The sequence below is a fragment of the Macrobrachium rosenbergii genome, chromosome 13 (assembly GCF_040412425.1).
Source record: "Macrobrachium rosenbergii isolate ZJJX-2024 chromosome 13, ASM4041242v1, whole genome shotgun sequence".
NCBI lineage: Eukaryota > Metazoa > Arthropoda > Malacostraca > Decapoda > Palaemonidae > Macrobrachium > Macrobrachium rosenbergii.
Genome location: NC_089753.1, coordinates 20,219,997 through 20,234,967, shown reverse-complemented (window position 1 = coordinate 20,234,967; position 14,971 = coordinate 20,219,997). Strand labels below are relative to the sequence as shown.

The window sequence follows — 14,971 nt, the reverse complement described above, 5'->3', positions numbered from 1 at the left end:
TGATTTGTAGATTAACGTAGCAGTTCAACCGCTGCGGAGAAAAATCTATTGCAATAATCTGTAGTCAAAGGAACAGGACTGCCTTTCGCAAAGCCATCACATTTGAACGTTACATTGTTATAGATCACTAATGGAGCTAAATTGCAGATGCGGGCGCTCAGATCAGAGATAGTTTTTCTGCCAGTGCTTGCTTAGAGTCTATAATCAGCTGACAAAACGAAAAATAACGCGTGACCAGTATACTGATACACACGCACACAGAAAAAAAGACAGGGATATGAAAGTGAAGGCTATCATACACGAAGCACTAGTGGCATTGTTCTGCTATCCTTTAGTACTGCTAGATATCTGATACGTTATCTGGTTCGTATATGTAGTCTGGGAGGCGTCAGGCCTGTTTGTTAAGTTTGTGAATAAGTGGGAGGTGTATATTATTACCCTGGAAAACAGGTAATAAGCCTTGATTTGTTTGTTTAACGATTCCCTTCATTTATCACCATCCCTTTAGTTTTCATTCGATAGTTATTGTGCTTGTATTCATAATCGGTAAAATCGTACTTCATTGAAATATGATGAAAGCTGTTTTGTTGTCATTAAACGATTTAGATATCATAATTGCAAATCTTTCGTAAAGCCTCGGGAAGTAACTTCACAAACTCATCACCCGCATATCCAGTTAATCCCATTAAACTGCTTAGCCAACAAGTAAGAAAAACTGTCAGTGGCGTACTGAGTTCTGTTGTAACACTCATTAGACAGTCACTCTGCCCTATGTTTATTTATAGATGGAAATGACGGGAGTGCATGGCATTCATTATCCTCAGAGTAGCTGTATCTATTGTGATTCTTCAGAGAGCACGTCATAGAGTCACTCGTTCTGGCTTGTAGTAGTTATTTTTCATTTATTTTTTTGTAGTTGCCGCTTGTTTCAAGGGTTCCTAACACAGCATAGAGATTATTTAACGGCAGTCTTCAAATTCCGAGCTTGGTAAGAAAGATCGTTAAACATAATGAAACGAGTGAATTGTAGGTTGACGTTCATTGAAATTGCTGTTGGTGATTTGAGTAGTTTTACAATCGCCTTTTTAGTTACTGATGAAATGAAAATAACGGAATGTCGAATAGTGATTCTGTTAAGTCGAGAAACTCATCAGCTGACTGACAGTTTTCGTTTGTTTATATGGGATGGGAAAGTTTGGTGGGCGGGTTTGTCGTATCACGAGGTGTTATTATGACAGTTACTTCGCCTGATTAGGAGAAGTAAGCTTTTAATTTCTTTTAAAGTTTGAGAAATATCTCTCGCTTGTATTTGGAAGTCTTTTCTCATGGCATATTGTAGTTTGACGAAGGTGTTTAGTGTGTGCTGTTGCGGGAGCTTGTCTAGGTGGTTAGGGAGTAACATGGAAACAAAACAAAGGAGGTGGGTTTTCTACCTGTTAAAGATTGAACTCATTCAAGCATATTGGCGAATTGCAGCAAGCAGTTGTAAGTCATAGAGTTGAGTGATAGATAATTACCCCTACAGGCTATTCTGTGAAAGGACATTCTGATTGTCGCTGATGCATCTTGGAAGGAAGCTTTGTCATAGAGTAGCAGAGTCGGACCTACCGGTACTTCATTAAGGCAATTTTGAGCCAACTACGGTACTCTGTTGTATTTCTAGCTAGACGAAGGTTAAGGTTATGGGTTTGCTAGTTATGTTCTCGATTCTCGGCCCAACACTCAAAAAACTCGGTGCAGAGCCACACCTCTAAAGGCAATTCTAACTAATTCCGTAAGCATCACAGATCATGTTGTCGCTGCTGGTGTAGCAGTCAGTAAGTTTGAATGTTTTTAATGTCAAACTTTCTTAGGGCAAATTTTTCATAGGCTTTAAAAGTATTACTTCATCTTTGAGCTACTGTAGTTATTGTAGCCTAGGCTACCTCAGATACTGATTCTTGAGTACACAATCCTTCATGTAATTAAAACTATTTGATTTCCATGGAAGTAATATTTGTAAAATATCTAATTATCAGTCACTCAGGATCACTATCCATGGTCTGACCTGTTTCTAATCCTCTCAGTCTCCTCCTCTAATGCTTTAAGTAATCTCTCATTCACCGCATGATTCATGTTAGACTTATGCAAATATGCATTTGTAACTGTAGAGTTACAGTCCCTTGTTTATAATTTGCTGCATATTTACCACAGCAGTGATCATCCTCTCTCTTCAGTAGGTCATACATTCATTATAACCACACCCTTGACAGTAGAAACACTTGATGATGTGATATCTCAAATTTTATACCTCCTACTCTTGCATTAAGTTACAATTCAAGTCCAAATAACTGGATCACATTTCAAAATGTAGTGCCTAGTATTCCCATCAGCTGTTTTATAAGAAATACTTCAAAATCTTGTTTCAGTGTACTCGACATTCTGCAAATATCAACCAGGTTTCTTATGTTATCTTCCTTTGATTGATTGAATCTTAACTTGATATATTACATATCAGCATTGAATACCTTTCCCATTTTACTGATGCCCTCATCTTTCATGTCACCCACCATTAGATAAAATATGATCAGCTATCTGCCTAGTGTCAGCCCCAATTTATCTTTCAAAGTTTCCCACATATTTTTCAAATGATTTCTCACTACTTTATGGTCACCAACACACACAGTGTAGATCCAGACTCCCCCCCTCCCCAAGCCCACATGGCATGAATAGCTAATACTTATTATTGGTTGGAATTCACAATCATATTAGGTTAGCTTTGACCATTATGAAGTCTCTGTATAGCTTCCAAAAACTCATAGGCTGCGTTTGTCAAGTGCTTGGTACCTGTGCGAAAAGTAGATGCATCTGACTGCCACTGCTGCTCAGGGCATAGGATGAATTATTTGTGTATCAGGATGAAAAAAGTGGCTGGCACCATTGGTGGGTTGATGAAGCATATGCCATTTTTTCTGTTGGCCAATGGAATTTGGAGGGCAACTTACATATTGCCTAAACAAAATAGGCTGTTTCATGGTTAATGTAGGAAGGCTTTTTGAACTTGCAAGACCCTATTAATAGCATCTTCCAGTAAGCATTGTAGCTTATGCTCACCATTTTCTTGCAACCTCTACCATGACTTTAGTATTGTACATAATTTTCCCAGTTATTTTCTCAAACTCTTGTATGAGCTTAAGGCTTGTATTATTGTTTCATCATAATTTTGCCAGTAAAAATGTGGTTGTTTTTATTTTCAAGTTATTCCTACATGAATACAAACCATCAGTCTTTACATAGGAATATTATACCTTCAGTGCATGCTGGAACAGGTTATTTTACACAACAAGGTTGTTTGGTAGTTGAACTACCGGTGGGAGGGGCGAGGGTTACCATCACCACCTCCCTTCGCTGAGTTGCGCAACCACTTGCCGTATAGCCTTAGTTCAGAGTGGACGCATTTCATCGCCTTCCTCTGCCTGATGTTTGCGAGCTGTTTTGTGCACTTCGTAACGGTTTTTCCCCTGTTGTGTTGTGCTTTGTTATATTGATACATTGGTATATCTGTTTTTGTTTTGTTCAAGTTTTTACATTTCTTTTAGACTTACAGTTTTCACTCCTGAAAACTTAAAGAACCCTCACCTTTATATTTATGAAGGTTCAAGTGTTTAACAGAGAGTAGCATCATGACTCATTAAGATATCCTTGAAATGAAGATCAGTCATCTTGTCAGGACAAAAGAAACCTTGAACTGTAACACATGATTAGTAGGATGTACAGTAGCACCATAGGTTAGGTTACTGAAGGTTGTTGGGGATGTGTCCTGTGAAGTGACATTGTTGCGCACTCTGGGAAAGGTCAGTTTTTTAGGTACGTATCTGATAAATTAAATTCTCAGCAGACTTAAATTATGTATTTTTCTGATTGCTTATCATTTATATTTTACTTTTTTGGCCTTTATTGTTTGTGCACACCATTCATTTTTGTTTCCATATCCCCTGTACAGTATATAACAATTTTTGGGATCCTAGTGTGAGATGGGATTTTTGATTAGGGGTCAAACAAAAAAGTTAACATAAAGGTAGGTTAATAGTATAAAAAATCATTCTGGCAGGGTTTGAACTTCAGCTTAGATTTCAGCATAGATTTAGTCCAGAATATATTGATTTATGGACAAAGTACAAGAATATGACTACACATAGGCCCAAGATTGGCTTGTCTAATTTGGTTTAACCTGCATTTGTAGAGGAACACTATAAGATTGTGGACTGTTTATTTGTCTTGAAATGAATTTCCAAAGTACTAAAGAATTCAGTGTTTTTTTTTAAATCGGAAGAAACAGTGCAAAGAGAATTTATTATGCGTAGGAGGAAAGAAATGTTGATTAGATTTAGAAATGGACAGAAATTGTAGTGATTTGCTGAAGAAGTGCTTGTCATTTGTTATGTTTCTTAGTGGTTTTGTGTAAGTTCTTGAAGGATTTTTATAAATTGCATGGGTTAAGCTACAGCTCAATTCTAGAATCCAAGTGTTTTGACGTTTTTTATTGGAAAATCATTACGATCATCAGCTTATGAGTTAGGTTTCTCTAGGGTGGGGTTTTAGGCACTATATAAAGTTGAAACAAGGCTTTGGTAGGTCTTTAATTGTTAAGCACAGTTTATGTCATCTAATGCGATATACTGCCTTGACTGATAGTTGAAGCTTGTTAACAAGCTAGCTAGGTGGTGGCAGATAGGGAGTAGTTTAGTATCGACTGGCTCACCTGTCGAGAGACCCTCAATATTTTTTTTTACTCTACCACTACTGAAGCGCATTCTTTTCAAGATTTAGCTGGTAACCTTACTGCACCCACCTTGTTTTTCTGGACTTTGGCTGTGATTGATTTTTAGGTGTGGAAGTTGGTAGCTATTGCAGAATAGCACAGATAAGCATGAAGAGAGGGTGTGCATTGCTGCTTAATGTCCTCTTTGAACGTAGATCCTCATACTTATTATACCATAGTGTAGGATTCAGGTCTCCTTAGTGCAGTGTGGGAAGTGTGGGACAAAAGGAGACTTATTTCCATTGTGAAGTCAAATGTTGCCGTTGATTCTGATACCTATTCTTGACATGATTTCTGCAAGAGACCCCTGCTTCCTCTAGTACTGGGTCTGCTTCCACCCTGGAAAAAAAAAAGGTCCTCTGCATGAAGGGCCTTACGTATATAGCTGATAGAAAGGAACTTTCAAAATAAAACATTCATGGCTAAGTGGGGAATCAGAGAGGACAGTAGATGACTGAACTACACTTAAAACTCGTGAAGAGACAGGTGCATGGCTCGACATTGAACATTCACCTATACCTGTCACTTAGGCCCTTTTGACATTAACTGTGCCCCTGGGGATTTGACAGATTCCAAAAGAATCATTGGCTATATCGTAGATTGTCCTGGGAAATGCCCTTTATTGCTACCTTGGAGGATTTGGCTACTGGCAATAGGTTTTTCTTGGCTATTTATGCTTATGCTGAGGTCTGTGTTGCTGTGATTCTCAGATCATCTTGTGTTCCTGCCCCAGCTGTTGTAGGTTAAGTTAGATGAAAGGCATAGTAAGCACAAGGCATGGAAACATAGTTATGCAGTTCCTTGACCTCCTTGAGTTCATCTTCTTCCACCTCCACCCCCTCACCCCCTCATTTGCATAGTCTTCAGACTGTAGGATGAACAGGAAGATGGGCTCAGGAGCCCTTCCTTAGGAAGTCACATTGGGCTTCTTACAGGTGCATTCTTTTTCATAGCGTGGCAACAGTCATAATTCTGGTTTATGGGAAGTGTTCTGTAAGAACTGTTGACCTAGTCCACAAGCTGGCTCATGACCAGTCTTTGGTTCATGAATTCCTCAGGGAAGAAGGTCTGACCTGGAAGCCTTCCGTGCTCGTCATATCTCTTTGGAGGTGTGCTGTGGAAGATTATTATACCCCATGGTTTCTGGCAGTCCTGGTTCTTTTGAATCTGTTCTAAAATTCCACAGCCACACTCTTGACTAATTCACCTTTGGAAGTAGGACCATCTTAAACTGTGCATCTAGTGTGCACCATAACAGTTGACCTATGTATGCAATTAGTCACCTAGCCTATGTGCAGTACCAGTCTCAGTCCTTTCAGTTTGGTTACTGGCCAGCATGGTATGGTAGTGCACATCTACTCACCTTGGCCCCGTACCATTTCAGGTGTGAAGGTAATGTATTGAACCTGCTTGGGTTCACGCTTGTGCCTGTTGATCATGGCTCAATACCTCGGCTTTAGGATTCCTGACCAGCAGTACTATAATCTACAATGCATGTATTAGGGAGGGTTGATGTGTCCTTTCCCTCTACTTTTGTGGATCTGTTAAGACCAGATGGTTTTATGCCGTAGGAGCCTCAGCAGCCCAAGTGGAAAAAACAGTGCTGTGAGATCATTGGATTAATTTGGGATAGCTATGGTATCAGGGAAGATACCTAGGCAGCCCCTAAAAACCTAGTACATATTGTCCATTGTGCATAGCTTAGTGTTTGCTCCTGAGGAGATGACGTTGTTCAGGCTGCCTTGGTCACCACTCACACAAGTAATGGAGGAGTTGAATTCTTTGATTTCAAGATAGTAGAATTCTTTAGCCTCCAGTCACTAAGTACTTGGCTGTAGGCTAATGAGTTATGCTACTAAGCTTGTCAGCAAAGGTATTATGTCTTGGAGTAAACAGAAGCCAACCCCCTTGAGCTCCTTTGTGCTTAATGATTTCTTCTCTTAGCAAAGTGGGGGCCATGGAGTCAGTTGCCATGTTAGCTTGGGCTTATTCGCACTGTATGCATCAACTACATTATCTTGACTGTTGGCTGGTCCTGGAGGCCTTAACTGGGTAGTAACTCGGAGCCTGAGACAGTTTGTTCTCACTTTGCTATGATCTAGGGACTGAGGTAAAATGGGAGCAGTTCCTGCAGACCCTTGGATCAGCAAATTAAGGGAGGCATCAGTTCAGATTCTCTGAATCGGCAGGAACAACCAGCTCTGTTTTTGCAGCTTGTTTTCAGTTACTTGGTGTCCTTGGAGAAGTTTGTGCTTCACAAGCAATTACACCATTGCTTGCATTGTCCCTGTAGCCAAAGGAAAAAGTTAAGGTCTACAAACACTTGAGTAGGTAGATATGCTGCCTATTTACCTACCAGGTACCGTACGCATATCTACCCTGTTAAAAGACTTCACTAACTGATCCAGCTGTTGCCAAAGATGCTTTTTAGGGAAAATGTAATTTCCCCCCATACAGGGGCTCTGTGGCTTCTTATTTATTCATTTGTTATTTTTTTGTCTACTAATGGGTAAATAACAAATGGAACATGGGAAGACGACAAAGGAGGAGATGGTGTCCTACGATGTTTCCTTTGCACAATACCCCCATAACTCTTGCGAATTCGATCAACCACTGCCTGAACCAAGGAGTTGGCAGGAGAGGCGGAGGTCGGGGCAGGAGGAAGCAGGATGACACGCTGGGACGAGAACGGAGCAGTCAGCTGGGAAGTCAAAGCAGCTGATGAACTGGGCACGGGAGGGGGAGAGCCGCTTGGACGGGGTCTGACAAGGTGGCTGACCCAGGCCTGCGTGTAGTGGGACAACAGGCCATCCAAGGTTCGTAATCTTGATAGGCCTAGAGAAGCCCAGAGACCAGCCTCCTCCTGCGCGTCTGAATCTGAAAGGGTAGAACAAGATGGAGGTGCATCCACTCGTAAGGGGGAAGATATACCCCCCGAAAGAGCAGAGGTAGCATTAGGAGGGAAGTCTCCTGGCCCCTCTCCTAAAACTTCCATAGGCAAAGCTATAGAAGAGTGAGAAGGGGTAAAATAGCAACTAGAGGATATGGCAAAGAGGAGGCAGAACAAGAATCAGCATGTGACACACCCATTGAAGGAGGGGGAACCCTTTCCAAGACAGAGCCTCCGACTTCCTCTTATGCTGCCTCTTCTTGGAAAAAACCCTCCACTGCTCAGAAGGCCAGGAACGACACTCAGGGCATGAATTAGTGATATTACAATCATTAGCTCTACATCAGCTACATGTAGAATGGCGATCAATCTCAGCCGATGCCAAAAAATGGGAGCAAGGGTAGTCATCAACGCCAGGACACGTTCTCTGATGTTTGGAAGGCCTGGCAGAAACTGGAGGCTGGGATGATTCTTGAGGATGCATGATGAACACAAATGCACAGCACGTGAAAACAGAATCACCCAGAAGCACAAGCAAACACAAGCACAAACAAAGTAAGCAAAAAACACCAGCTTCGGAGGAGACGCGCGAAATCACATCTTCCTACATGGGTGGTAAAGAAGAAACTGAGGCATCATTCCTTTGATGCATGCGCGAAGGAACTTGATGGTTGCCACCTAGGCCTATCAGCCTACCTTGTTGCCACCAATTCCTTGTTGGTTATTTTTACCAGTTTCCAGCTGGCGCTAGAAGAATTATCCATAAGTTAAGACTGTAGGTGTGTTAGCTATGAAAAATACAAATTGATTAAAACATTTCTAATTTTTTGTGAGAGTGCTACCTTCAAACATAATCCATATGAAATTTAGAAATCCAAGCTTTTTCAATCTTACCTTTATTATCTTGGTCTGTTTTTAATAATAAAATAAAGTGCTATCATCCAGTTGTTTTTCCATACAAAGATTTGGATCTTTTTCATCCAACTTTTCAGTGAGTTTGTGTTAATGTATTGCCGGTGTATAGTGTTTAGAATGATTGTTTCAAGTGGGGTACAGTATTTACTTTTTCTTTCTGACTTTAAGCTTCCTGGTGTCCAAGATTACACATGTATAGTGAAGTAATTGACAGTTCAGATCCATGTAGTAGCACATTACCATGTGCGTCATGCTTAGATTTTGCAGCAGCCATGAGTTTCTGGTTATATAGTAGATTTAAATAGTTCCGTTGTTAAACACATTCAATTTAGAAATTTATGGTAAAATTCTGAATACACAGTGTCCTTAGTACTGTATAGTAATGTACCATGCATATATCGATATCAGTAGTGTATCTTACTGATTTCTTATTTGTACAGTTAAATGAACCTGAAGCACAGATTTCACAGCTCACTATACAGTACTTGCTGTGTGACAGTTGAGTGCTTAACCCGTAATGGTCGGATCCCCTCAATAAAGGATCTAAAACGGGTTTTGGGTGGTGGACGGATCCCCTCGGAGGAGGATTAATATTACGCGCCATACGATTTGTCTGTTTCGAGCGGGAAAGAGTTTCCAATACAGTACTTCAATGGCCCATAAGTGAATTGTGGCAACTAAAGAATTCAGCTCAGCTCAATTGTGGGCTTCTCGGGAACTTCAGTATTGTTCTTGACTTGGAGGGGGAATGTCTTGCTCCTCTCTCTGCCATGATGTCTTTTTATTTATTTGCTCATAAATATACCCGGGGATTACTGTTGGTTTTAGTTCTTGTCTTTTGATATGATGTCAGTTATAGTTGTAATTTTGCAAAGAAATATTAGAAAAAACATGTATAAATCCAAAAAAAGTTACTACATCTCCCGACCTCAGTAAATTTACGTGAATATTTTATAACAAATGTGCTCAGAATTTGTTACTGAATTTAGATCTTATCTGTTATGATATTGTGTGAGTTGTAATTATATTTACCAAATAAAATAAAATAAATTATTAGAAAAAACATGTATAACTTGATAAAATTTACAAGTGTTTTGTAAAAGAGGTCCCCCACAGGGTTGTAAATAGTCACCTTCATCTTCCAGTGGAAGGTAGGGAAAAATTTTTGAGAATTTTTTTTCTTTCACCATGTGCATTTGTATATCTTCCTCTTTCCATTGATGTGATTTTTTCTTAAATTGGCCAACCTTAAAGTTTGCCTGGTCTTGGGGTGTGCATTATATATAATTATTACTTACCCTTAAGGGTTAATAATATCCAAAGAGTTTTGTGATAGAAATTGGAAACATTTACATTTTTCACCCCCACTACTAGAAATGTGAACCTTATTTTGGAATTGTTGTTTCAGCTCTCACGATGGAGGAAGGTTCTGCCTCAGGTGCATCGTCAGGGGCTTCATCTCCTGAGCCGCAAGAGCCATTCAGTCCCAAATATACTGTGCGCATGAGTGATCGAGTCACAAAAGATGGAGAGTCCGTGAAGTTCACCTTGCAAGTTTCGGAGGTTTGTAAACTACTGAACTTTTATTTTATGATATCAAGTGTTGTCAGTATAATTATACATATCTCTTTGCCTTGCATGATAATCATCTGCTTGAGCAGAGAACAATAACCATCTAAAATTTCCATGTGGATGGTGATTGCATGATATGGAAGGAGTTACCTGGTTACCTGGTACAAAATAACTTTTCGTTTGATCTTTACAGTGTAGATGAGTGCGTGCGTGTGAGGATTGTCCTTTTACTTTTGTTCTCTTCAGTTTTGTTTGTATTGTCATTATTGATTGATTATTGAATTTTTTTTGTGTAGTAAGGTTTTAATGTGGATGTTTAGTAGAATCTTTTATATCTTTGAAGTCTTTTAACTTTGACCAGTACTTTATACATGTACAGTAGTACTGTATTAAATCATCTTAGCAAATATTGCTGTGATTATGCTTTATGATTTTGGCTCAGCTACTTCTAAAACTGTATGCATTTTTCTAAGAATGAGATTTGCATTGTGAAGGTTCATGTTTTTTCTCAGTAAGGAAGAAACAATATACTGTATGTACTATACAGTACTGTACTGTACTCCTTTTGATTAAGGTTAGCCATCATTTTTAATTGTTTAAGCCTTCAATTTTTTTTCTGTTCAATTGGGTTGTCATTTTGTGGTTGGTGCTGTCATTCTACTATGTAGAACCCAGTGTCCGTTAATAATTAACCCCTCTATTGACCAGACATATTTACTTATCAACCAACTTATGTGATGGTGTTTTACTAGGCTACCTTTTTAGAAGTGGCAGAGTTTGTAGGCAAACCTCTTTAATTTAGTGATAAGTGTAAACTACATGGAATTGCTTGTTGCTGTTGGATATCTGGAATATCGAAGTGTAGGTTTTGTTACTTATCAGAAGGCCATACTCAAAAGAATATAAGAAGTCCATGGGCTACTGAATTTATTGTGTGTAATACAGTGTGGCCAGATAATAAACTCCTTGTCCAGCAGTCACAGAATATTAAACAAGAAAATGCATATTATTATATTGTACATGATTTAAGTAGGATGTAATTGCAAAATTTCATAAGTATAGAAATAATTTTTATGTGAACGAAGCACTAATAATCATAAAGTAGCTTCTATAAGGAGACCACCAAGTCACCTCTCTGGCCAGAGAGATTTTTTAAATTGAGGAGTGAAAATTGGATCAGGGCAATGCAGAAAAACCAGGCAAAAAGAGAACATTTGAAATGGGTGAAAGGTAAAAGCAGAGAGCAATGTGGTCAAAGGGATGTTGCAAAGTGCTTTTTAATACCATGGACAGAAAACCTTATAGGGCCTAAAGCTTGTGACTGCTTTCCTCAAGTTTTGTTTGTATCTTTTATTTCTTCTATTTTTGGTTGATAACGGGCTGTCCTGAAGGTCAAGTGTTTGTGCTGGTACATGACTTTAGCCAAATTTTGCAACAAAACTTTGTTGGTATTTATGTAGAAAATGGCCCTAGGGCAGATAGGTGATTCATTTCACTGTGAAGTCAGCTTCTTGATTTGTCACTTAGAATAGTATTTGATTATTTTCTTGAGGGCTTGTGGAAGTTTGTCGGATGCAAGTGTGTGACAAGAATGTTGTAGTGTTAAGTTTGAGAATAAGTATAGTATGTAGATTAGTGTTTTATGTAAAGCAGAATCAGATTTTTATATTTGATGGTGAAAGTAATTTAAATTAGCTTTCTGTATAAATAAGAACTTTGTATTTACCATAAGCTTCATTTGAATTCTCTGTTTAGCAGAATGGCCTTACTGTTCAAATGTTAGAAAGAGAATTTGAGGACTTTGAGTACTTGGAGCACTGCGTCATTACTGGTCAGCCGTCACATGGTCTTATCATCCCACCTTTGCCGCAACGATCTGCCACTGGTAAGTTTACTGGGGTTAGTAAACTTATATGCAGGATATTTTAAGGTCCATAAAATCTTATTTGAAAGTATGTAACAAGATCTATAGGTATACGTTACAGTTTGCAGATGTTTTGTGTATAAATTCTTTTGTTTTAGATGGTGGTACTCAAATCCAGTTTTATAACAGTAAAATTTCTCAATAACAGACTTGAAGGGTTTGAGAGGACAGTGATTAGTAAATATCCATTATTAGAAAGAGTTTTCAGGCGTTTGACAATGTCAGTGGTGGGCAAATGTCCATTGTTAGGGGTATGCGCTCGCTGTTGCTGGGTTCCACTGATGAACTTCAAACAACATATACTGTACTGCATTTAGAGTAGAAATTGACAGTAAAGAGGTAAAATGACAAGGTGAAATTAGATGAAAAAAAATGCATTCATACTCAATAATTCAGAATGGTTTGCAAGAAGAATTACAGCACCATCTCAGTGGATGCACAAGATGTGGTAAAAACAAAGACTGTTATAAAGCTATTAGGAGACAAATACATTACTAAATTGCTTGCTTCCCCAAGTTGCTGCAGTCATGCACTCCTAATTATTTACTTTATGTGGCTCTCTCATCTACATTATTTTAGGTAGGTTTCTTACTGTCTGTTGTACAGAGAAGTCTGTTATTGCAACATTTTTTTGTTTGTATCACACAGTTACTTATTAAAAAAAATTTATTTCAGACCCACATACTGCTGAAATTCAGTCAAAACGGCTTATGGGCAAGGAATCCAAAACACTTATTGCTGATGAATTTCACAAAGATTGCCATCAACTACAAAAGTAAGTGAAACAGTGGTATATTGACATATTGTGTTATACAGCTTCCACAAATAAAAGCAATGCCTGATTCTTACTGGATGGGTAATATCATTCAGCAGATAGTACCATGATTCATGAACACCTTTGTTAGCCATCTCCACAGTCCTGTCTTGTAAGGACCAGCAGTGTTCATGAGAGATTTGTTGCTGATTTTTCATGTGTGTGTGTCGCTGTGGAATCACATTTTTCATGGTATTAAACAGTTTATGTAATTAACCAAGCGTTTGTCTGCGAAGAAGTACTCGGAATGTTTTGAATGCACATTCCAGTGCGACTGTAAATTGACCGCATATGTCTAGTTCATCTGAAAAGGAAAATTGAAGGAGAGGACCTAAGCTTCTTAAAGTGGAAATGCAACATGAATATGACAAAAATTTAACTCTAGATTGGGTTTCCCCTATAGTCTGGCTGATCATTTTTGTCAGGAAACATGTCAGCTAAAAAGTTTCTTTTTGTGGACCGATCAGTCCTTGCTGGGGACAGCAAATGTCTAATTAAAGCAGGGTAGAATGAGGGATATCCACCTTAGCCAATTCATGATGGGGGTACTCAGAGTAATTGGGAAGTCTTTGTGCACACCTAAATTGTTAAAGGTACTTTGGCTGACTGTTAAATAACTTTCCAAAATAGCATTTTCAAGTTAGAGAATTTTTAAAACTGCAATTGGTGTACTATGAAGCATTTAGATTTTTTCTTAATTTATATACTGTACTGTATTGATGAAAGCTAGACCTATTTTTGTTATGGTTAAACTAACTAAACAATTCTGCCATACTTAGTATTAAGGTTAGTATATTTATAATATTTATGTTTATTTACCATCTAACTAAATACAATTGCTTCCAAATAGTATTTTTGTAAACTGGTTTGGTGTATAACTGTATTTTATTAATTTTTCAGATATTTGGAACTACTATTGAGTCATCCAGTCCTAGGGAAGAATGAAAGACTCCACATGTTCTTGACCATCAAAGAAGCTCCACCAAGAACCAAGGTAGGTTAAAGAGACTGTGATTTCTTTCTTGTTTTGTAAAGTGATTATCATTGTTAAGTATTGCAGTGAGACCATTGAATCACATTCTAAGTTATAGAGCTCACCTTCAGAGTTTGTTCTTCCATGGTGGGTGATGATGGGAGTGAGGCAAAAGCTGGGTGAGAAGAGACCAAAGAAAACAGTTTTAAAAGTTTGAGTCTTGAAACAATGTAATTGGAGGTTGCAGGAAAACTGAAAATAAGGTTTAGTACTGTCTAGAGTGCTCCATGCATGTCATACTGTAGGCAGTAGTAGATATCTTGATGTTATTATGTGGCCATTATGTTACAAAGTTTTTTCATAAACATAAACTGTACATACAGATGATTAACTAGCATTGGGTAACTAAAAAGTGAAATGCATTTTGGAAGTTTCAGTTCAATCTTTTTCCTTCAGTGTGGAACCTCGCTAGGTTAACAGTTACTGGCCCCTTATAAGCATCTCATAAGGGCCTAACCTTCAAAGCTTTTTTCAGTCTGACTTCTTCATAGCAGCATCAAAAGTTACCCACAGGTGCTGGAATTGATTGAAACCAAATGTTGTGTGTTCCATAAGTGAGGCTTAGGTGGTGTGTTGGAAAAAGGTCAGCGCAATAGTTTTTGCCAACACTAGCCACATACTTGCTTTGTGTATTGAAAAAGAGTGGAAAATGGTACTAACTGAAGATCATTTCTGATCATGAAGCTAAGATTTTTCGTCTTTTTATCTGGAAGACTATTTTGTTGACCCATCACAAAGAGTATGGTTTATTTTTGTCTGACAGAGATTTCTTGTAAGTCATATAAGTCACTGGTGAGGTAGAGCTGTATTCTCACTAGGCAAACCTTGAGGCATCGCAGGCTTCTAAAGGTATTATTTTTAAAGTGAAATTTATTGATTGCTGTCATGCATAATGCTCGTTCGTGGAGCCCCTCTCCACTTTTTCTTTTTACTCCAAGGGATGACTCAGTAAGATACACTGTCTGTTTTCACCCTCATGATACTACTCATCTAGATATGTAGCAACATTTGGTAATTCCTCT

The 14,971-nt window shown here is 38.5% G+C and overlaps 1 protein-coding gene across 12 annotated transcripts in view; it reads left to right on the top strand.

Annotated features, from left to right (window-relative positions):
* Nucleotides 1-311: 311 nt before the first annotated feature.
* The window catches only part of LOC136844963 (sorting nexin-32-like), a 96,731-nt gene continuing 82,071 nt past the window's right edge, over nt 312-14,971 (top strand). The window contains exons 1-5 of one of the 12 annotated variants that reach the window (XM_067114400.1): nt 312-450; nt 10,015-10,169; nt 11,937-12,063; nt 12,778-12,877; nt 13,817-13,910. In XM_067114400.1, coding sequence (XP_066970501.1) covers nt 10,023-10,169; nt 11,937-12,063; nt 12,778-12,877; nt 13,817-13,910 — 468 coding nt within the window. In that variant the 5' untranslated portion in view covers nt 312-450; nt 10,015-10,022. Of the gene's footprint in view, nt 451-471; nt 706-831; nt 989-1,114; nt 1,261-1,351; nt 1,486-1,669; nt 1,818-10,014; nt 10,170-11,933; nt 12,064-12,777; nt 12,878-13,816; nt 13,911-14,971 lie in introns of those variants that run through there. The other 11 variants (XM_067114396.1, XM_067114402.1, XM_067114398.1 and 8 more) reach the window with 11 other exon arrangements.